Genomic DNA, 22,676 nt, shown 5'->3' with positions numbered 1-22,676 from the left:
TGTGATTTTTTCTGTGTGTTTTTTCTGCCAAATATCCACTTTTAGTTTTTAGCGATGCTAACAGCATCGGCTCTAGGGACGGTCAGTCTGTCCAGCACTTTGGTTCGGACTGAAATGTCTCAACTACTACTGGACGGATTCCCAGGAAATGTTGTACAGACATCCTAATGGCTTTGATGATCCCTTGACTTTTCTCTCTAGTGCCACCATGAGGTTCACATTTGTGGTTTTAAGAACCTGAAAAACTAATGACATTCTAAAACTAAGATAGGGAACATAGCAAACATTATATCTGCTAAACATCAGCATGTTTGCATTGTCATTGTGGCCATAATTACAAATAAACATGAAATGCTACTTTTGCTAAAAATATAGTTGGGAAGGAGGCAATGACATACAAGATTGATGAGCTCTGGTAATCTGATGTGTCCCACATAAAAAGAATACCATTATAACCGACCAGTCTGATGTGTGTGGTTATTTTGTAGCAGCCTGGTGTCATTTGCATGTGATTTAATCACATTGCACTAAGGGAGAAGGTTTTCATACAGAATAAAATCAGCTGTGGACCGCAGAGAAAGAATCACTCTTTATGTCCATAAATGCAGACCGCTTTACAGACATTCCTGCTTTAATCAGATTAAATGTTATTTTTTAATGCAGACTGAAATGCATCTACTGAATGGAGTGTTTAATTAAAATGGTTTGTTTACATTTTAAGCATTATTCTGTTAATGCTGTGCATTTGCTTAACGTAATATTCCAGTTAAGTGACAGATGTCGTTCTGAGATATTTATTCTCAGCACAACTTCTCCTATTTCCACCAAAATACCAACAACTCTTTTTGTTTGGGCTGCCTCATTTGAATAAACCTCCCACCTCACTACGCCTCACAGGGGGCACATTGAATTTCAAGGTCAAACTGACCTGTGTGCTGCTTGCGCTTGAGCTTGTTTGATACTTCTGCCTAAACTGAATCTAAATCTGAACCTCAGAGACCTCCATTATTATTATCATTATTATTATTATCATTATTATTAGTAGTAGTAGTAGTCTTTATTAAACAAGGTACAAAAACATTAATCTCAACATGAGAAGAGATGATTTATGCCAGATTTAGCTATTAGCTCATTTCCATCTGCAGTCCCTGGGCAGTTACACACAGAACAATTACCAGACACTAAAAACATGAATTTACATGCAACACCATGACAGAGTCTCAATCACACTGACGATTATACAGACAAATGTACAAACACACATCAGCATATAAACACCAGCATATTGATCCAGTACAACTATAAAATTATAATTCATTACAATTAAAAATCAGAATCACGGTCAAATTAATGTCGACATGACTGGTTGCTTAGTATCCTTTTTTTTTTTTTTGCATCATCAGGAGAACGAAAGTCTGTGCGAGTTTTAAGCTCAGCTGGACGCATATTACAGTGTTTGATGGCCGTGAATGAAAAAGCAGATTGTGCAAAGGCAGTCTACCACAGTCAGTCTAGTCGGAGAGAAATCAAGTCTAGGGACTAGTTTCATTTCTTTTGTTGCTAACATACAGTATATACTAATTCCATAACACTAATTCCATATTTATCGCAGCAAGATTGCTGTGATAAATAAAAGAGTTGATTGTGGCTGGCTTTATTGTAATACAGCAACAGAATACAGCTTTAAACAACAGGGCTAAAAAATAAATCTGTCTCTTTTAGGCATAGTGTGTGGCTTGTTTTGTACATTAAACAACAACAATAATAATAATATTCAGGATGACATAATTCTCTAAATGGCACTAAGAACAAGTAAAGGGAGGTACACAAAAACTGAATTAGAAGAGATTAGGTCATTTTTTTTTTGTTAAACTTGACAGTGCAGATTCCGTATTACGCTGTGTCTTCCGCATCAAACATCATTGTGACAACCCAACATTGCTGCAAAACAACAAGAAATCATTCTTGATGAGTTCATTCAATGTTAAGAATGGACATAATACCGGATACCATTGAGCAACCGTAAGAATAATGGTCTGTTGCTTAGAGATAAACAAGGGCCTGGGCCGTAATTGGATATTTTATGTTATACAGCTGACACCATTTTGAAACGTCTGAAAATGATGGTGGAAGAGGCCAACATGAGATGTATAATGACATGGTGGCGAGTTTCCAAGATGTGCTTACAGTGGTCACATTCCACCCCCTGCACAGATGTTCTCTGTTAGACTGTGCACTGTGCATACTGAAGATAAAAATTTCATCATGACTTAGAGTGTGTGTTTGTGTGTGCATGCGCGCATATATCAGCTCCAGGAGGAGGCAAGGAAATGGAAAGATAAGAGTACAGAGGCAACTGCAAAAGAATACTGTAGATGTACACTGCATGCATACCAGGAGTGTGTACGCATGTACGTGTGTGTACTCACCTATGAAGCCAGATGAGGGAGGATTGGGCTGGATGTTCTCCTGAGTGTTGCCTTGAATCACATCCCAGAGTTTCCACACGTAGCTGGGGTGAAGGATGTAGAAGGGCTGGCCGGGATGACGCTTGCGGTGCTCCACGTATGGACCAAACAGGTTGTAGTCTGGACTGGCATACCACTGATGTAGAAAGAGAGGGGTGCGGAGGAGGAGAGATGATCACAGGGAGTTCAAACCACAGGGAGGTCAAATATTGCGAGTTTTGTCAAGACTTTGTACAAATTCTCATTCCTCTCAGCTTCTTCTCGACACTGGTCAATAAACATGTGTCAAACAGTTTCAGATGGCAAGATGAAATCAATATAGTCGTCATGAGGTGCCAGGTTTTCAGTCTCACTCTATATCACCTCCACCAGACAATGACAGAGTACCGCAAAGGGCGAATGGAGTGTGTACTGGCCCCTGGAGTCACTGAAAAATGTGCTTTACCTATTTTTTTTACTTCACCTGGATGTTTGAGCTTCACTGTGCAGAATGATGTATGTGCAGAGTTTGACACTAGAAGACTGTTTTCATATTTATCTGCTGAAAGGAGGAAAGTTTATCTGTGCTCACGTTAAATCTCAATTTAAAGATTGTACATGCGAGGATGATTTGTGATATTACAACGAGATTGGGAGCCAATCCGGTATGCAAGTTACAGAAATGTGATGTGGAAACTTGACGCCTCCAGTGCACAAACACTGATAATGGACTTTACAGTGAAATAGGATCTTGTGTCCAGCAGTTAAAACTTTTGAAATGAAAAATCCAGACTCTATGAATATGCAGACTCAAACATGTCTGGAGGGGATCTTTAAGAAAGATTATAAATGTGAAAATATGTTGAGGATAATTTGCCTAAAAGTAAGAGCTCCCTCTGTGCACATGCATTGAAAATGGAAGATACAGGAGCTGTGCTTGAAGATGAAAGAATCTGAATATTGTGAAGTGAGCAAGGTGAAAAACGAAATTCATTTCATGCTCTACTGTCCTTTATATCATGATTTGTCACAAATATAAATTACAGATTTTGATTCAATTAGAATTGAGGATGGAGCTTTAATTTAATACCTTTTTGATGAGGTTTTTGCTTTTTCTGAATATATTTCTAAAGCATGCAACAGTCAGAGAAATAAAACTTGAGAGATAAAGTCCTCACACTTTAATTTATATTACAGGCTATCTATTTATGTATTTATTTATTTATAAACCAGCTCAGATATACAATGTTCTGTCATCAACAGATGCAAAAGTGGATTTGGTTTTGTTTGGATTGTGTTTATTTAAATTTGTACATTATGTTTGTGCTTGTGTTGCTGTGTCTTTGTTAGATGCTGGTGGGTTTACATGCCAGAATGTTTGGTTTGTTTTTGATTAATCTGTCTGAATGATTTCCATGAGGGATGGCTCATGTAAATAGTCAGATACAAAAATAAAACTATTCATGTGTTCATTGTCTGGGGGGGATTTTTTTATATATTTGTAGGCAAGTGGAAATACGTGTAAAAGCCTGTGCTTATCTTTTCTTTTGTAATCTAGCCAATTGAATCGCTTGCTGAGCAGAATAACAGAGGTAATTGTTTTCAACATGGGCGAAGTGTAAAGGTAAAAGACAAGGATATTTATTCCTCTGATTTGGACGAACATCTTTCTCACTGATAGTACTGGATGTGGGTGACAATCAACATTTCCTGTACACCATCTTTAGATAGAAATGAAGTGGGAATGTACACCATCTTTAGACCGTATCCGGCACTTCTTGTCAGCAGCCATGACAGAAAACATTTCCTTTTGCAAAGGTCAAGGATTCAGAACAAAATGACACAACGGACACACATTGCCGGTAGGGCCACTGATTGAACTTCTCTAATAGCTGTATTTTAATGGCTTTAATAGCTTCTCTTCAAAGAAGATAGATTGTGAGGCAGGTGGAATATTTTTGAAAGCATCCTCACTTTATTTTTAGTGCATAAAACCTTTTGCACAGTAATGTATATACACAGTACAATGGATCACAGTGAAGTGGATTCTTTTCACAAACCATAAAGCACAGTGATGTAATTAGTGTGTCACTTATTGATGGAAATGAAATGGGAATGTAAACCATCTTTAGAATGTATCCGGCACTTTCCATCTGCAGCTGTGACAGAGAATTTCTTTCTTGAAATGTCAAGGATTCAAAACAAAATGACACAAGAGACACAGATTGGGGGTATGGCCACTGATCGTGAACTCGTCTGTTAGTTGTACTCTAATGGCTTTAATGGCTTCTCTTCAAAGAAAGACAGAAGAAAAGTTGTAAGGCAGGTGGAATATTTTTTTCCTGCTGTTTTTTGTGCTGCCTTAGTACTATAGGAGGGTGATGTTTTATTTACATTATTCACATATGGTTTTTGTTTTTTAACTTAAAAGATAAATAATGTATGATTTTGGAACAAAACAGAAATACAGAAATGCTCTCCACGCCACCAGATCAGCCTTTCAACAGAAATTCTCATGCAGATGAATAAACATGGCTCCTGAGAGATTTTTCCAGAAATTGCTTGACCTATATGTAAGACAGCCGGCCAGAAATTTTCATGTTAGAAAATAAACAGTTTTGGAGTCAGAATATTAAATAAAAACAAGCTGGCTGAGGTTGTCAAAACAGCCGTGAAAATTGTAAGCCTCTGAGAAAAATCATTAGAAGCTCTGTACAACATGGATGTATCCAGCTCTATGATTGATGACACTAAACACCACCTATGTTATGAATTTGTGAAAACTGTCTGCTGTCAATGTTTTTGACCACACTTAGTAAACAAAAAGAGGTTTTTTTTGTATCAAGGACACTCAATATAATGAACAAATATGAACTCCTCCATCAGCTCCTGCACATTTATTTCTGATGTTACCTTTTTGTGTTGAGTTTGTTTTTACAGTGTTGTGTTTACTGTCTTACTGTTAATCTGTTCAATTTGGTGAAAGTATTCATCTATTCTATAATTCTGCCATTTTACCCACTGAATATACAGCCCTGTGCAAAAGTTTTTGGCACTTGATGCACTAGATGTTTAGATTCTTATCTGTCATGCAATGCCATCTGGGAGGCGCCTGATCGGTCCCAAATTTATTCTGCAGCATGACAATGACCCAAAACATACTTGCCTGGGTCCAGATCTTTGAATCTGCCTGCTCCACTGAGTCAAATAACAATTCTGTCTGATATCAGGCAACAAACATACAGCCAGTCATATAGAACTAGCTTCAGAAACAAGAAGGACAAGGAGTCCTGCAACAGATGGTTTGGCCCTCACAGAGCCCTGATCCCAATATCATCAAGTCCATCTGGGATTACATGAAGAGACAGAGGCAACCGAGATGCCTAAATCCACAGAAGAACTGTGGCAAATTCTCAAAGATGCAGGAACAACCGACCTGCCAAGTACATTGAAAGACTGTGCGCAGGTGTAATGAGGAGAACTGCTGCTGTTTTAAAGGCAAAGTGTGGTCATAACAAATATTGATTTCATGAAGGGCGCAGAGATAGATAAGACCAGACAATGGATATGAAGGAGAGGGGGAGGGGAGGGGAGGTCAGCTGCAGGTGTGACCGCTGACATTCTGTTTGTGTGTTTGAAATGGCTGCTGGCATCACACGCGTCAAATCAGATTTGTTAAATTTTTCTTTCCATTTATTATGGCCTTGGTGTCACAATAAACGCATCCTCTATTGAAACTGCTTTATTGTCTTTTGAAGTTAACTGAGTTGAAAGCAGTGGCGGGTTGCAGACAGTCTAATGAACAGGCTGTTTGGTCTGTATGAGCACTAGGCTCATTTGATTAAAAAAAAAAAAAGCACCTACCTTGTGTAAGTTGACAGCGTAAGGTGCAGGGTCCCAGGCCACCAGGGTCACATTCTTGTAGATAGAACTTGTGTTGAATCGATGCCTGGGATTGGCCAGAATCTGTAGAGGGAAATATATAGCGTATACCAAATTAAATGCAAGTATTGAATCATATAGTAGCAGTTATTTTACCCAATACAACCAGCCTAAAAGCCAGAATCTCCTTAAAGCAATTAGGGCTGTGACTAACAATTATTTTCATTGCAGACTAATCTGCTTACTCAGCAATCCTCATAAATCTTTTAGTCTATAAAATGTCATATAATGGTGAAAAATGCACGTTATAATTCCCCAAAGCCATAAGGTAATGTATTCAAGTGTCTTTAATGTTTTGTCTGACCAACAGTCCAAGACCCAAATTCATTTATGATTACATAAAACAGAAAAAAGCAGAACCTCCTGATATTTGAAAGGCTAGCACCAGCAAACGTTTGGCAGTTTCTGTTGACCAACTAATCGGTTAATCGATTAACTGTTGCAGCTCTAAAGGCGATAGTTCAATGGTTCACACGGTCACCAGACTTCCTGGAGTCATGTCGTCATTGTGAGTGGAGACTCGACTGCTCCCTTCCGAGAAATATTCAAGCACATATCCGCCAGTAAAACAAGATGTCAGAGAGCTTTACAGGTGCAGGTATGTGGATTTTATTATTTCTGGACAGAGCCAGGCTAACTGTTTCCCCCTGTTTCCAGTCTTTATGCAAAGCTAAACTAACCTGCATCTGGTTTTATCCTTATATTAAACTGACAGATAAGGAAGTTGTAGTGGAAACTTACTGAGAATGTATACTGAAATGCTGAATCATTGTAAGGTCAAGATGTCTTGTATAACTTGAACAGGTTTGTGACCCTGCCATACTTAGTGGGGGCCAGATGGACCAGCTGTAAAGATAAGATGTGGCCTTGCAGGGGTTCATCTCTTGTTAGTGTGTGTTGCAGTGACTGGCTCCAGCTGGAGATAATTAGGGGAGCTGTTTGCGTCAGTTAAAAGATATATAAGATATACTACATTTGTCTCCACAGGGAAGAGAACACAAGTGACATAAAACCAGTAGCACACATTGTACCTAAAGATAAAACATAAACCAGCAGCATAAAAATCAGGAAAATCAAATCGACAACAGTAAACATAAAACATGCGGCATCACATTAGTCTTATCGCATTTCTCTACTGCACGTAAACCCTTAGCTAACAGCACCTTTTGTTGCATGGTGTTTGGAGTCCTGACATATGAGGGAATAAATGAATAAGTGACCTTGTTGTTCTCTGTGCCGAGGTACAAGACAAGTGTTCTGGTGTTGATCTTTAAGCATCTGTATGTACAGCATTGTGCGTACAGTGTTCTCTAACTGCATTGTGTGTGTGTACGACTGCTTCCTGAGGCCCAGAATTAAAGTACTTTCAGCTAAGACAGCTGAGACTGACGAGAGAGTTTAGTTTATTGTAATTATCCTTCAAGAGTGGTATCAATTTTCTCATCTTACTCTCTGCAAGACAGCAAATGAGCGTATTTCTAAAAATGTCAAACTATAAAGTCAAATCTATACTTAAAAGCAAGTTTATTAGGTACACCTTAATACCATAAAACTAATGCATCCTGCAATAAAGCACGTGTGGTTTTGCTGAATTGTATTGGTTTATACGTATGAATGGGATGGACAAAATATTAGAAACACCTATGAATATATATAGTACTTCACAAAAGTTTTAGGCACTTCAGATTCTTATGCATTATGCACTATCATCACAGAGGCGTCTGATCTGTCCCAAATTTATTCTGCAGTATGACGACCCCAAGCATACTCGGCTGGGTCCAAGCCTTTGAATCCGCCCACGCGACTAAGTCAAACTTACAGCCTCAGACTCATAGAGAACCGTCCTCAACAACAAGAACAAGGAGTCCTGCAACAGATGGTATGGCCCCAAGAGATCCCTGATCTCATCACCATGGAGTCCGTCTGGGATTACATGAAGAGACAGAAGCAACTGAGACGCCTGAATCCACAGAAGAACTGTGGCAACTTCTCCAAGATGCAGGAACAACCGACCTGCCAAGTACCTTAAAAACCTGTGTGCAAGTGTACCGACGAGAACTGCTGCTGTTTTAAAGGCAAAGCGTCATCAAAGCAAATATTGATATCATTTAGGTTTCTCACTTTCTACATTTCGTGCCTAAAACTTTTGCACAGTACTGCATCTACACAGCAGGATTTTTACTATAATGTATAATTGATAGTGAGAGTAATCATCTCTATTCACAAATGGTTTTTGAGCCAAAATAAAAAAACAAGAGTGAAGCAACACTAACAACCAAACCATCAATAAAACAACACTTACTACACAATAAAAACATTTTAGAACAACTGTGTAACGTGTATGATAATATGGACTGAAGTCATAAATCATGAATTATTATGCCACTCCACATAACTTACGTGCGTTTCAGTGAATATGACGCAGCTCTCTCAGATATATAACTATTAATGATTCATTATGATGCATCATATAAGACCAGACTCACCTGCGAGTTGATGATGCGGATGGTGGTTTTGTTCCCCACGTCTCTCTCGTATCCTTCCGTAGGTGCAGCATTGAACCTTAAAACTGCATCATGAGTATCTGAAATGCAAATACGCAATATTATTAAGTCATTATTGTACACAGGAAAATGTCACAGTATCATCACAATAAAACACCTTCAGTATTGAGTATTGAGCTTCAGTAGGAAATGAGGTTTTTTTCCTCCCCCCACTCCTCACTTTGCTGAGGTTTTTTTGCACCTTTCTACAGATATATGAGCACTGAGGTTCACACTCATCCCTACTGGCAAACATTATTGAGTTGTCTCCATAAATTTAAATTAAGACGAACTGCCTGAAATCAAGAGCTTTTGCACTTTAAATGTTTCACATTAGCCAGGTCTTCAGGCTGTCACCGCTGTCCTCAAGAATTACTGCTTAGTCTTATCATTTTTTGGAGGCAATTTTAAACAGAATAGAGCAACGGGAAACATAGGAAGGCATACTGTGACTCACTGAAATATGCACACATTCATTTGCATATGTATGACTTCCAACTCATGCACACACACACACACACACACACACACACACACACACACACACACACACACACACAGTATCTGTTTTGCAGATAGTGAGATCAATGGCCCGGCAACATCAAACAAGTTTTTTTTGTGGCAGGAATTCACTATGACAACACGGTGACTGCAGCGCTGTAAATTATGATCACACTGATGGGCGAACAATGATGTCTGGCAGGCTCACAGAAGTAACCAAAGTGCTCTCTAGTGGTTAGTTCGGGTAACTGATGAGCCACCACTAACTCGCAGAACATTTCAGTTTCCAACTCTGCAAGTCCGCATTGTTTGGTTCACATGGCGTCCTTCACTTTTCACACACCAACATGAAATCCTAAGCTTGATGGATGGTTGTAGTAATAATTACAAACTTGTAATGTCCGCCTGTCTGTTGATCGATCCATCAGTGCCACTGATCCTCTCGTGTTGATCTGACACCAGAATGGATGATCCTCCAGCTTTTGATCTGATACTCTTTCATCACTGCCACCCCTGCACTGTTACAACACTGATCGGCATTCAGAACAACAACAACCTACCTACTGCAAACACTCAGGGAACACAGTGCAGTGGTGGACAGTAATGCAATACATTTACTCTTGTAAACATTTTTTTTTTTTTTACAATTGTTTATAATTTTGAAGTACTTGTACTTTAATTTCTACTGCACTAGACTTTGGAGGCAAATATTGTACTTTTAACTCCACTATATTTATCTGACAGCTTTACTACTTAGTTACTGAGCAGATTCAAATTATTAATACAAAACAGAATTAACTAAAAATAATAATGTAACATTACAGATTGAGCTACCCAACAGTATATAAAAGTATTTACAATCAGCCCCACTTTTACCAGCTGTAACATTAAAGGGATGCTTACAAATGAATTCATTCATGGATATAATCCAATAAAATGACAAATGATTCTGAAATGGGCCATTTTGCATAATGAGTTACTTGTGGTACTTTAGAGTATATTTTGGTGCTAATACTTTTGTACTTTTACCTAAAGATATCCTTCAGACATGTATTAAGAAACACACACATATTGTGCTTGGAACAATAATGTGTGTCTGATATTGTTTTTCCACAAAAAAAGTAAAGTTGTAATGTAATTATCACTTTAAAATCATTAAACATCTACTCATTCACCCTCATTACAAATTCCACAATCTATGAATATGCTAATGTGTTTAATTTAAAAAAAAAAAAAAACTACTGGACACAAGATGCCTCCTACTTCACTATCAAGTTCATTCTCAGTGTTCTGCGCACTGGAGGCTTCAAGTTTCCACATCACACTTTTGTAAGTTGCGTACTGGACTGTGATTAGCTTCCAAACTAGTTGTGATGTCACAAATCCTGCTCGTAGGCCCGCCCCTTAAAATGAGAAACTTTCCACTTTCAGTGGATGAATGTGGAAACAGCCTTCTAGTGTCAAACTCTACACATACATCTTTCTGCACAGACTGCAGGAACAAGAAGAAAAACATGTTTTTGAGTAAAGGCACTTTAGGTAAAATCTTGAAAAAAAATGGAGTATTTCTACACTGTGGTATTGTTACTTTTATTAAAGTAAAAAAGTACTTGCCCATCACTGCTGGCTTGACATTGACTTCACCCTCCTGCTCCAATATAATCCTGTCAACATGCCTGCTCCCTACAGAGCTACACCAGACTGCTGGAATTTCAATAAGGTTTTCTTAAAAGCACAGATCGTTCTGTATCTACATCCAGAAGAAATGCATGTTGGTGATAAAAGCAAAAAGTCTGAAGCTCATTTTAGAGAAGAGAGGAGACTCATATTTTTACACATTATATAAATATTTTGTGAAATTGTATGTGTTTATTTGCTTTATTTATGTATTTATTATTACTTTATTTATTTTATTTTCGCAACTATTTCTAGTTTTGTTGCTCCAGGGTGTTTTTGATGATGTTTTTACACACATGTGCCACCACAAGTTAGTACATACACTGTTGTTTTTACATATTTAAGCCTTTGGCTCATTGAACCTGAAGTGCCAAGTAATACATGCTGCTCTTATTAGTGTTAATTAAAGAGCCTTGATTGTATATTTTTATTATTTATACGTGTGCAGCCACTATCACACATGCTTTATTTTATGTTAATGAGAAAGTATCGCACAATGTAATTAAACATAAAATAAGGCACACTTGAGCGTATTCATGAATGCTAATAGAAATGCCTGAATGGAAACCCGCTCACACGTCAGTTGTGTTCATGACAAATAACTTGTATGGTTATTTTTTTCCCCTACAGCAAGTGATGTTCTATCTTGTCTGACTGTGACCCCTTAAAATGAGGTGCGACCCCTTCACAGGCTGCAGAGTAGTGAGCGGTTTGATCAAAGAATCGTTCGTCATTTCATTTGATTCCTTCTCAGAGGAGCCCTGGAGGTTTAAAGCCAGTCAAGAAATAAAATAGTCCAAAAATACACACATTCATTATCAAATGTTAAAAAAAAAAAATCTATTCACAACAGACCAAAGTGATTGTTATACCTCACTCCCAAGTTAAGAAGCAGGAGTTTGAAACATCTTGAAGATTATATAGTTTAAAACCAGCTCCAGGCTTTTCTAGTCTTATCTTCATTTCAAGGCTTTTATTTTAACTTTCCGATGCTTCTGCAACTCTACATTCTTTCTAAACTGAAAAAAAGTGCTGTATGTCAAAGCATCAACTCTTCTATCTCTTCAGAGAAACCAGACAGATCCGCACGTGCAACATGTAGCACTTGTTTTTTCTATCCTTTCCACTTTTTGTTTATCTGATTAACATCAACCTGACTAGGATCAATACTCCAGTCTCTCCTTGTGTTTGCAATTATCTTCTTAATTTCATTATCGCTGCGTGTTGTTTCTCCAGAGTGAAAACCACTTTATATTCCTTCTGTCTTTCTTTTTCTGTTTTTTATAGAGCCACCAACCTATTAACCAATAGTATGTCCAGTCTGGTCAACATTAGATTAGTTTTTCGAGAGGAAATGCCTCGAGCTCATGATGGATTTTTAAATTGGTTTTCAAGAAAAGTTCATGAAAGGAGTTCGACTTACTGGTGGTGAAAGGTTGCAACATATTTTATCATTAAATGTTTCTAATATTGTCTCATCATCCATATAGTGTATGTATATGAGAGGGTACAAATATTAAAGACATCTGACATTATAATTTCCTCAACAGCAATACAAATTACAACCTGTCTGACACAGGGGCAACAAGTATTTAAAATATTATTTCACAAAAGTGGTATTTATGACAAGGGTCGGGTATATCCTCTTACAGACAAATCACCACATTAAATAGTTGAGCGATTATATTAATGGCTGAAATTAAATGCTGGCTTTTTTAAACTGTCTGTGTGAAAAAGAGGGAGAGGGGGAATTACATCCACTGGTTCGATGGTTTTAAGGGTTTAAGCGTTTGTGCTTCGTACATCAGCAGTAATTTTTCAGAGGCAGCTCTATCGTAAAGTATGTGAAGCTTGTGACATATACGGTGATTACACTACAATATTACAACACCATTATTCACACTCTGTCATACAGGTTTTGATTAATTTAATGCTCAAGTGTGCATCTATCCACGTCTATGAGATTAAACCGCTCACCGCTGCTACTTCTGTTGATGCAGTATTTTTCCACGTTCTTCTTGTCACATTATAAATAAATTTCACAGTTTTCGATCGACACTCCTGGCACTGAGGCACAGCCTATTTGCACTCTTTAGAACGTGTTAGATGCCTCATGTTGATTTACAAACTCAAACATAGATACTGTACGTAGTTAGATTGTTATATTGTGACACAGCTGCTAGTTGGCTTTAAACTTGTATAATATAACTGAGTTTTTGTACAGCAGCTGCTTCTGTAGTTATGATTTAGTTACTTCAGAGTGAGGTGTCTTTAAGTGCGGATGTCGGTTTCCTTGCCTGACAAATAAAACTATAGAGAGGAAGTTAATGTCCTCAGCAGGACGGCAGTAATAATTAATGTGAATTTCTGTTTTATCGATCAAGTGAAGAAGGTTATCCAGTCAGTTGTTTGTCAGTTTGTCCAACTCATAAAAGGAAAGAAAGAAGATAGAAATTAGATAACTTGTCATCTGTGAATACATTTTTTAAAATCTAACTTTATTCTAATATCAATCACAGCTCTTCTCCTGGCTCCAGTCCTGGCTCCAGTTATTTCTGGGACATACTCTATTTCCTCTGTATTGACCACTTTGCACTGGCTCCCTGTTATGCTATAAATTGATTTTCTTAATGACTGCTCACTTCTGAAAATCTATTAAAAAGACCTTGTTCCAAATAAATTACCAGCCTAATCCCAGTGTGGGGCCCTGCTATGCTGGCTATGGACCATTTTAAGGATAATCAACTGTTTTAAAAGATTTCTACTACATTAACCTTTTGTGCTCAGACACACAAGTCTTCTTTTGAATACTTTCTAAAAGTATTTTTTATAAGAAAGCTTTTGTCACAGTTTGCCACATGTTCTGGTTTTGTTCTGTAGCATCTTTGAAAGTTTTTTTATCCTCTTCTCTGTGAAGCACTTGTGGCTTTAAGAAAAGCACTGTGTAAATAAATATTGCTATTATAATTTACATGAGTGATGAAATGTTTAGTTGATCAATCTAGAAAATAAATTGACAGAAATTTGATTATTTGTTCAGGTTATTTTTCAAGCAAAATGCCAAACAATCACTGAGTGCAGATTTTTAAATGTGATGATTTGCTGTTTTGTTTATTTGATGTAGTAATTGTAAACTGAATATGGGATTTTGACTGTTGGTTGAACAAAATAAGTCATTTCAAGTCACCTTGGGCTCCTTGGATATTGTGATGGGCATTTTCCACTGTTATCTGACTTTTTTAAACTAACTGATTAATTGACTAGACAAAAATTGATAGATTATTATAAGATTAACCATTATGAAGATAATATTTGCATCAGGGCTATTTCTGTTTTGTCTCATGTATTCACGTGCAAAATAACAAGAAAATAAAAAAATATTAACTTACATTTAGGTTTAATGCCATAATAAGTAGAATTTTATTGTGATTATAGCATGGTTCAAATTATTCTGATGGCATAAACCCAGTGAAAAAGGTAGTCTATGTGTTGCTTTCAAATATATAAATCTCAGTGGGGGTTTTTTTTCGTTTGTTTGTTTTTAAAACTACCACTGGGGGGCGCCACGTTAGAAATTAAATACAATCAAATAGCAGTTACAAAAGGACAACAAAACAAATAAGTCATATTTGATCCTCCAAAAAACAAAAATCTAAAATCATGAGCCAAATTTTGCAGAAATACTACAAAGAGGCATAGCAGTCGGTGACACATTCAACAAAACAGATTGCTGGATCCTCAATGTGATATTTACTCAACAACAAAAACTACAGACTCAAAAATGAGAGAGAGAGTTAACAGTTAACATTACAAACCCCAGAAAGAGAATATTTGTTGCAGGGCTATTCCACTGAATCAAATAATGCTGTAATGTGTTATTATCTCAGCCCCCTGTGCTGTACTGAGGAAGCTGTTCATTCTGGTGACCACATGATGGCAGCCGCACATCACACTAACCCTGACACTGAACTGAAATCTTAGCTACAAAGCTCTCACATGCTGCAGCCAGTGAGAAACACAATTATCTAAATGTCAGCCAAACTGCAAGTGGCAGAGAAAAGGGCTTTGAGTTTCACATCTCAGGTGATTTCTCACAGTTTGCAGTTATAAAATGTGTTTTTTGATTCAGTGCATCGTTTTGGTGAGGAAAGCACGGGGAGAAAGAAGCAGACAGATTGGGTTCCATGCAGTTTGATTTCCTGTTGAGTCTAAGCTGGAGAATTAATGTAACAAAGTCAAGCGTTTAAAACACTGTGAGGCTGTTCAATAATTAATCGGCTTCAACACATTTATCTCATCTGTCATGTCAGTAAGTCCCCCCATCAAGCAAAATCTCTTTTTTTGAGAACTGAATACCATGATGATGACACACTGAACCAATACTCGGCTGCTGTTTGACATAAAGATGTATGTGGTCGCCCTCAAAAAAAAAAAAAAACTGGTCATGAATAATAATTTTTTGACTACTTACTTCCTGTTTTCTAGTGAAGTAGGCTCAGAACAGATTTGTACTGCGTTATGTATGCTCAGAACAAGTATGATGCTGAATAGATATGCTCACTTCCTTTATTTATGAGCATGTGCATATGGGCCACATTACTGGACAGAAATAAGAAAAAACAAGCATGGAAGATGATGACACATCAACAGATTAGAAAACACCTGCCGAGTTTAAATCCGAGGCCTGGCGCTCAAAGCTGAAGACTGCCTCTTTTTTCTTTGTTACTTAAAATAGTGAAGTCAACCTCAGTATTGAAAAAGAAACCAGAAACACCAAAAACATTTTAATACACAGCCACACGCTCAGACATAGTGAATATATTTCATTTCCCCTCGTTTTATTTACTGACTGCAGTTTTAGTCTGTGTTGTTTTCTGTGAAGGAAGTTTGCAGAAAATCTGTTTGCACCTACAGCTTTATAAATAAATCTGACCTTATAATGATTTCTCTTACAGCAGGGGAACTTTTCCAACAGCGAATGGAGGCATTAGCGTTGAAAGACTGCGGTACTCACTTACAGCACCACCGGTAATTCCACTGTGATCACAAGTCAAGTGCAGATGTAGCTTTGCATAACCTGCATGCATCTGGGTTTCTTGTCAAACTTGTTAAGCCTTCTTGTCTTTCTATGACATTGTTATCTGGGACAGGCAGAGTCTATATCATTCTGTCGGCATATAGAAATGTTATAGAAATATAGTGCATACTGTAAAACTGAAGCCCCCCCCCACCCTGATATTAATTCTAGTTTTTGCTCTTGAGCACCTGAATTCACAATTAAATGCAAGGAGGCTATATGTGATGTGAAGGCGCCTGATTGGTTACCGGAGGGGGTTCTGCTTTTTTTTCTAGTGAGCCATCTGTCCCTGAGTTCACACTCTCCCCACTTACCAAAGAGCTGCCAAAGACTCTAAACCAAGAGCACACACACTCAAGCGCAAAGACATATAGCCTACTAGGCACACATTCAACCCTGCTCACAATCAGCTTGACAACTTAATAAGTAAATGCCATGCAAAATCCTACGCACATGCAAATCATTACTGAGTGCAAATGGATATTGTTGACCTTTAAAGATTCCCTCCAGACATGTTGTAAGAGGTATATAAAATTATCTACTTTGAATAATAATTTGTGTCTTATATGTTTTTTCCACACAAAAAAAGTTCAATTATCTTATATGTGCGTGCACAGGAGATTTTCAGTTTTCCACATGACAATTGTGTAAACTGAATATTGGACCAGGACTGGTTCCAGACTAGTTATGGTGTCACAAATCCTGCTCAAACTCTGATTTTCAATGAGCACAGAGAAACTTTCCACTTTCAGCAGATGAATGTGAAAACAGCCTTTAAATGTCAAATTCTGTACGTACATCATTCTGCACAGTGAAGCTCAAACATCGAAGTCAAGTAAGAAGAAAAAAAACCAACACATTTTTGAGTGGAGCGGCACTTTAAAGTTCAACATCTTAGCCATCACGCCCTAAGCATAAGAGATCAAGAATAGAATACATTGATGTTGACATGAATACAGCTTAGTCACTTGCATGGTTAACCTGAATCACTTATGTTCAACTGGAGTTGTTAGCTAACTCCAGTAAATATCTTAACACGGATCTGAACAATCTTATTATACCTGTACTTTACAGGTACAGCTACACTATATACACATACGCTTTGTAGCGCTTGTTGGATGTAAGCTGCTCCATTAGAAACTCAACACTTCTTGCATAAGTTTTTTTGCATATGTTTCACAATAAAAGACTTTAGGGAAGTGAAACATTATGGCCACTGACCCAGTGGAAGTTTGAAACAGATGGAAGAGCACTGAGACTGCCTTAACGTTCACCAGTGCCACACATCACATGACATTAACAGCAAACAGGGGAACTAATGCTTTTCTCTAATATTAGCTTGTCTCAAACCAAGGCCCTTTTATTTAAGAATATATGATGCTACTATTGTTCTGTTGGCCATTTTACTTCGAATCTTAATGATTTTGGTTACTACTCGACCTTTCCTTTAGTGCCACAAACAGGCTAAAATCTCCACTTGAAATCTCGTCCCTTATAGTGTCACAACATACAAAACTTCATTAATAATGGTATGTTGTGCCACAACATACCATTATTAATTAGTACATTCAGTCCAACGATTGCTAAGGCACCACAAATACCAGAATAAGGAGCATGTTGTTTGTTGCAATACTTACAGGTATGTTGTGACACAACATACCTGTAAGTATTGTGGTGCTATCATATTTTCCAGACATAAGTGAACATGCCTGTTTGGTGCAGACCCCAGAAAAAAAAAAAAAAATCACACCATCATAATTTTTTTTATTTTTTTCAGTGAAAATGAAATGCAAAAATTACTATTGCCATTAAAATTGTGACTCGTATCGCAATATATGTCAAAATAATCGCAATATGATTTTTTTTGCACATTGTTCTGCCCTAATAAGAAATATCAACAGATCAGACAGACAGATTGCAGCAAAAGCTTCTAAGTAAACTGATGCTCCCTGGAAAATTGTTCTATTTTGGACATTCCCAGCTTTCCTCTTGCACTATCCAGGGATCCACTCCCCAACTTTACACAGCAGATAATCATAATCTAACAGGCAGAGGGTTGTGAAATTTGCTAAAACATTAATGCTTCTGAGGAGATACAGTAAACCTTTTTGATTTTAATCACTGAGTGGTGTTTCCTCCAGTGCCACATGCTGTACATTCAGTCCAACAATTGCGAAGGCACTGCAAATACCAGAATAATGAGCGTGTTGTTTGTTATGTCCAACACTTTAGTATCGTAGGGTTGAATGAATGTTTCCACTTGGGATTCGGACGTTTAGTTTAGTGGGAGGTCTGTGGGCAAACAGCATTTTCAAAGATCCTGACCTTTCAACTTATATCTTTACTACCAGTGTGTCCTCCCACACCTTTTCTTCTGACAGCTGTAGGGCTTTAAGACTAGTGATGATTCAATGTTTAGGTGAAAATACAAAACAATACTTTCTTCAAAACCTTTTGGAGTATGAAATTTTTTTTTGCAAACCCCTTTTTTCATTTAACAAAAGAGGCCAGACATCTCAGTCGGTACCAAAAAGGTTTTTTAAAAAAAAAGGTACTAGCCGTGTGTCCCCTTATTGCCCTTACACAAAATCTTTGTCCTCTCTACTTACCGATCTCTTTGCCCAGTCCTGAGCGCAGAATGGCACCAGCTGAAGTGACCACCGCACAGGTCTTGAAGCTGCTCTGGTCCTGCCGTCTGTACAGTTGCTCCAGGGGAAGGGTCGGCACAAGACGAGCCCAGTCAAGTGAGGAGAACGGCTGCTCCGACCCGTCCACTGTCCTCAGTGGGGCCTGAGCTTTTATCTGACACAACAGCTCTTTGGCACTCTGGGCAACCCTGCGATGCCCCTTGTAGGAAACGTGGTGTTTGTTTGCGTTCACATAGTCCTTCATAGCACGCTGCAGCCGAGGGCTCAACATGTTGGCCGACACGCGGCCCCGCCACAAACGCTGCACCACAGAGGCTGACTTGGAGAAGTAATAATCCTCCAGATCGGAGGAGTCACCAGCGACCCTCCTGCCTCTAGTCCTCTTTCTGTTTCCCTGTTCTTCGTCTTCGTTTTCCCTCTCATCATCTTCTTCTTCCTCCCCTCCATGGTTGCGTGTGGCGCTGACATGGTTCAGATACTCTGTCTGGGAAGTTCTTTCACGACTCCGGACAACAGGGTCAGAGTGAGAACCCACATTTTCTGTGCCGAACGAGGACCAGGCAGCCAGGCTCTGGGGGTCCAGGTATTCCTGGCGACTGGCCTCCTGGCTACCGTAAATGGCATAGGGTGCACTGTTAGGGCTGTGGCTCACCTCCTGGCTGAACTCTGAGTTAGGGGAGTTGGTGGAAGGCTCTGGTTCATCTCCAGGGTAGGATGTGGTTAAGGCGGAGGCCAGCTCAAGCCTGGACCTCACAATGGCAAGCTGCTGATGGGAGGCCTGTATGGAGGCCAGGCGACGGGTGTCAGGGTGCTGGGAGAGTAAAGAGCCGGCAGAGGTCAAGGTCTCATCCGCACGCGCATCCAGGAAGTAAGAGAGGAGGGCGAGGAAGAGGAGAACCCAAGCCAGCATTCCCACCAGCACCAGCTTCCGCCACTGCCTCATACTGGACTTCATTACCTCTCACTCACATACACACCTGTTCAGCTGGCCCACCAACAACAAAGCCCCACAGCCAGGACTTAGCCCAGAGGTCAGCTGGAGGGCCTGTAAAAGAAGAAAGCTCAGAATGAAACATAAGAAATGTAAGGGGAGACACAAGTAAAGCAGATGTTTGAGACGTACTCACCTCAATGGACGATTCTATTTCTTCATGTCCATGTGACCGCCAGGATGCAACAGGACCCTGAGAAGAGGAGCGGTACAAATGAGTAGAGGCTAGGGTGCACATGCATATATGAAGTCTACTGTATGTGTGCATGAAAACACTCATGCAAATGATATTTCGGTATGTTGTGTCACAACATACCATTATTAATGGAGTATTGTGGTGCTATAGCCTCCAGACATAAGGGAACATGCTTGTTTGGTACAGACCGCCGGAAAACAAAAATCATATTGTGTGACAACATACCATTATCAAACTATCTTCAGAGCAGTGCAGCAGTGAGTTTGCTTCTCACAGTTTTTTCTCAGCGCTTGATTTTGACTGATACAACTTTTCCCAATGTGTCTTAATTTACAATGTGCTGCTTTGACACATTTTTGAAGTGAACGTATGATATGGTCATTCAATCATTCACCCGCTGAGGTTGCATCTCATCTCATTACCAAAGTAGTTACTGGATAACAGTGAAAATAGTTGCCTCACTCATTAAATACGTGCTCTTTGCCCCTTGATATAGCACCACTGCTCATTTTACCACAAGCTTGATAAGCCTAATACTATATTTAATAGAAATGTAATATTTTTCTTACGACACGATATTCATACTTGTGGGATACTCAAACAAAAAAAAAAATCAAGACATTGCTCACTGGTTTGAAACAGATATCAGTTCTCTGAATAAAAACAGATATTGTCTGTTTTTTATTTTGTTTGGATTTCCATTTGCTGTCACCATTATAACATTCACTATTCAGGTCCTCCACTGAGATGCACTATGGTTGTGACACTTTTAAAACTTGGATTCATCGACATTACATACAAGCTTTAACACGATACATTTGTTTATTTCTGTGCTTTAGTAAACTACATCAGTTAAAAACACTATTGTTACCAACAAGAGTTACTTTCTCTGCAGCTTTGATAACTCTGGGGTACTACACGCTAAGTTCACTGATGACTTACAGAGTGAAATACACAGCAATGAAGGTGAGTAAATGAAGCATTAAACTGTCTCACATCAGAGGACTCCAATCTTCTCAACCACAAGTAATTATGAGTTTTAGTCTCTTAATGTGAGAGCATTTCTCCGGAGAGCAGCAGACTGAAGCAGGAGGAAAAAAAGCTCCTGAGTGTTAAACCTCCTCCAGTCCTAATTACAGCTTCCTGTCTGTAGCTGCCAGGACCTGCAGAGTGCAGCACAAGTGATCTTAGGCGCCCCTGAGGTCCCCCCCCCCCCCTCCCCATGTACCCAGACATCCAGGCCTCCTGCCCTGGGCCACACAGGAGGCGAAAGCTCATCCACTGACCCTGGTCAAGCAGGAGGAAAACAGCGGGAAGTAATTAGGCCAGAGGGAGCAGAGACAGTATGGGAGAAAGACAATACTGGAGAGAAACTGCAAGCAGGCACACATCTCCACAAACACACAAAAATCTGATAACTCTGTTAGGCCTTAAGGCCGTAGACAGGTGGGATAGGTGATAGGCAGTAATCCCCTGTGTAGCAGTTTCAACATGTCTATCACACTGGGGCCAAATGTTACTCAGTGGAAAATATGCCATTTAACACCTGGAAAAAGAAAAAAACAAAGATCAAGCAAGACAACACACAGCTGCCCAGTGGCAAAGATATCAACAACCAAATGTCATCTATATACACCACTGCTCCACAGAAGCCCAATGTGTGTGTGTGTGCGTGTGTGTGTATGTGTGCCCCGAGCAATGTCGTTCATGCATGTGTGTGCAGCTAGTTGGCCTCACCTGGCAGCAATCAGGGTGTGTGCTTGAGTAACTGCGGTGAAACAACATAAATGCGTGGCACAGATGGAGAGGCGGGGGTGGAGGACCGAGCTAGTCTTGTGAGGGTTACACAAAGAAACAGTACAAAATGGAAAACATGGAAACGAGACGCTGCCAGACAGCAAAGGGCCGCTAAATGACTAAATGAGAGTTTGTGGGAGACCGATGTGAACATAAAAACGTAATAGAGTATGTAGCATACATCCAGTAAACCTAAATCTAATGGGAATAGTGGGAGAGAGGAGGCTTTGTAATAGGCCGGAGGAGATTGATTAAATGTTTGCAGGCCATTTGTCCTCAGGGGGGTAATTATGTGGTTTATGACCTGCATGAGAGGAAAAAAATAGAAAGTGAATGAGTGGTGAACAGAGAGGAAACGTGTGGAGAGTAACTGATGACCTCTCAGTACATATATAAACCACCACCTCACATGTAGCCTTAGTGGGATGAGCCAAAGTGGGTCAAATGGGACTCAGGAGGCCCGACCAATCACAAGGCCTCTGACATGTCGGGTCAAAACTGGATGAATGAATGAATGTCAATAAAAAATAAAAATGTATTATTTTGTCCAGATTTTGTAACGATTATGGCTAAACTTATTTTTATTTTAACTATAAATAAATTGATTTGTTTTGTGCATAAAATGTCAGAAAATAGTGAAAAATTGTTCATCAAAATTTCCTAAAGTCTACAGAGACGACCAAAACCCAAACACTGCAATTCTCACCATAGGGAGGCTGGAACAAAGACATTTTTGGTTGAAAAGTGACTTAAAGGAATAGTTCAACATTTTGGAAAATCTGATCATTCACTTTCTTGCCAAGAGCTAGATGAGCAGACTGATAGCCCTGTCTTATTTGTACATTCAACATGAAGCT

At 39.0% G+C, this 22,676-nt stretch overlaps 1 protein-coding gene across 2 annotated transcripts in view; it reads right to left on the bottom strand.

The window, feature by feature from the left end:
* The window catches only part of st6gal2a (ST6 beta-galactosamide alpha-2,6-sialyltranferase 2a), a 52,661-nt gene that overhangs the window by 10,031 nt on the left and 19,954 nt on the right, over positions 1-22,676 (bottom strand). For both annotated transcript variants that reach the window (XM_067603879.1, XM_067603880.1), the window contains exons 2-6: positions 19,963-20,019; positions 18,797-19,880; positions 8,876-8,973; positions 6,312-6,413; positions 2,430-2,604 (exon numbers count right to left, since the gene is read on the bottom strand). In XM_067603879.1, coding sequence (XP_067459980.1) covers positions 2,430-2,604; positions 6,312-6,413; positions 8,876-8,973; positions 18,797-19,790 — 1,369 coding nt within the window. In that variant the 5' untranslated portion in view covers positions 19,791-19,880; positions 19,963-20,019. The remainder of the gene's footprint in view (positions 1-2,429; positions 2,605-6,311; positions 6,414-8,875; positions 8,974-18,796; positions 19,881-19,962; positions 20,020-22,676) is intronic.

The sequence above is a fragment of the Thunnus thynnus genome, chromosome 11 (assembly GCF_963924715.1).
Source record: "Thunnus thynnus chromosome 11, fThuThy2.1, whole genome shotgun sequence".
In the NCBI taxonomy this organism is placed as follows: Eukaryota; Metazoa; Chordata; class Actinopteri; order Scombriformes; family Scombridae; genus Thunnus; species Thunnus thynnus.
Note: the sequence above shows the minus strand (reverse complement) of the source record. Positions and strands in the feature narration are given on the sequence as shown.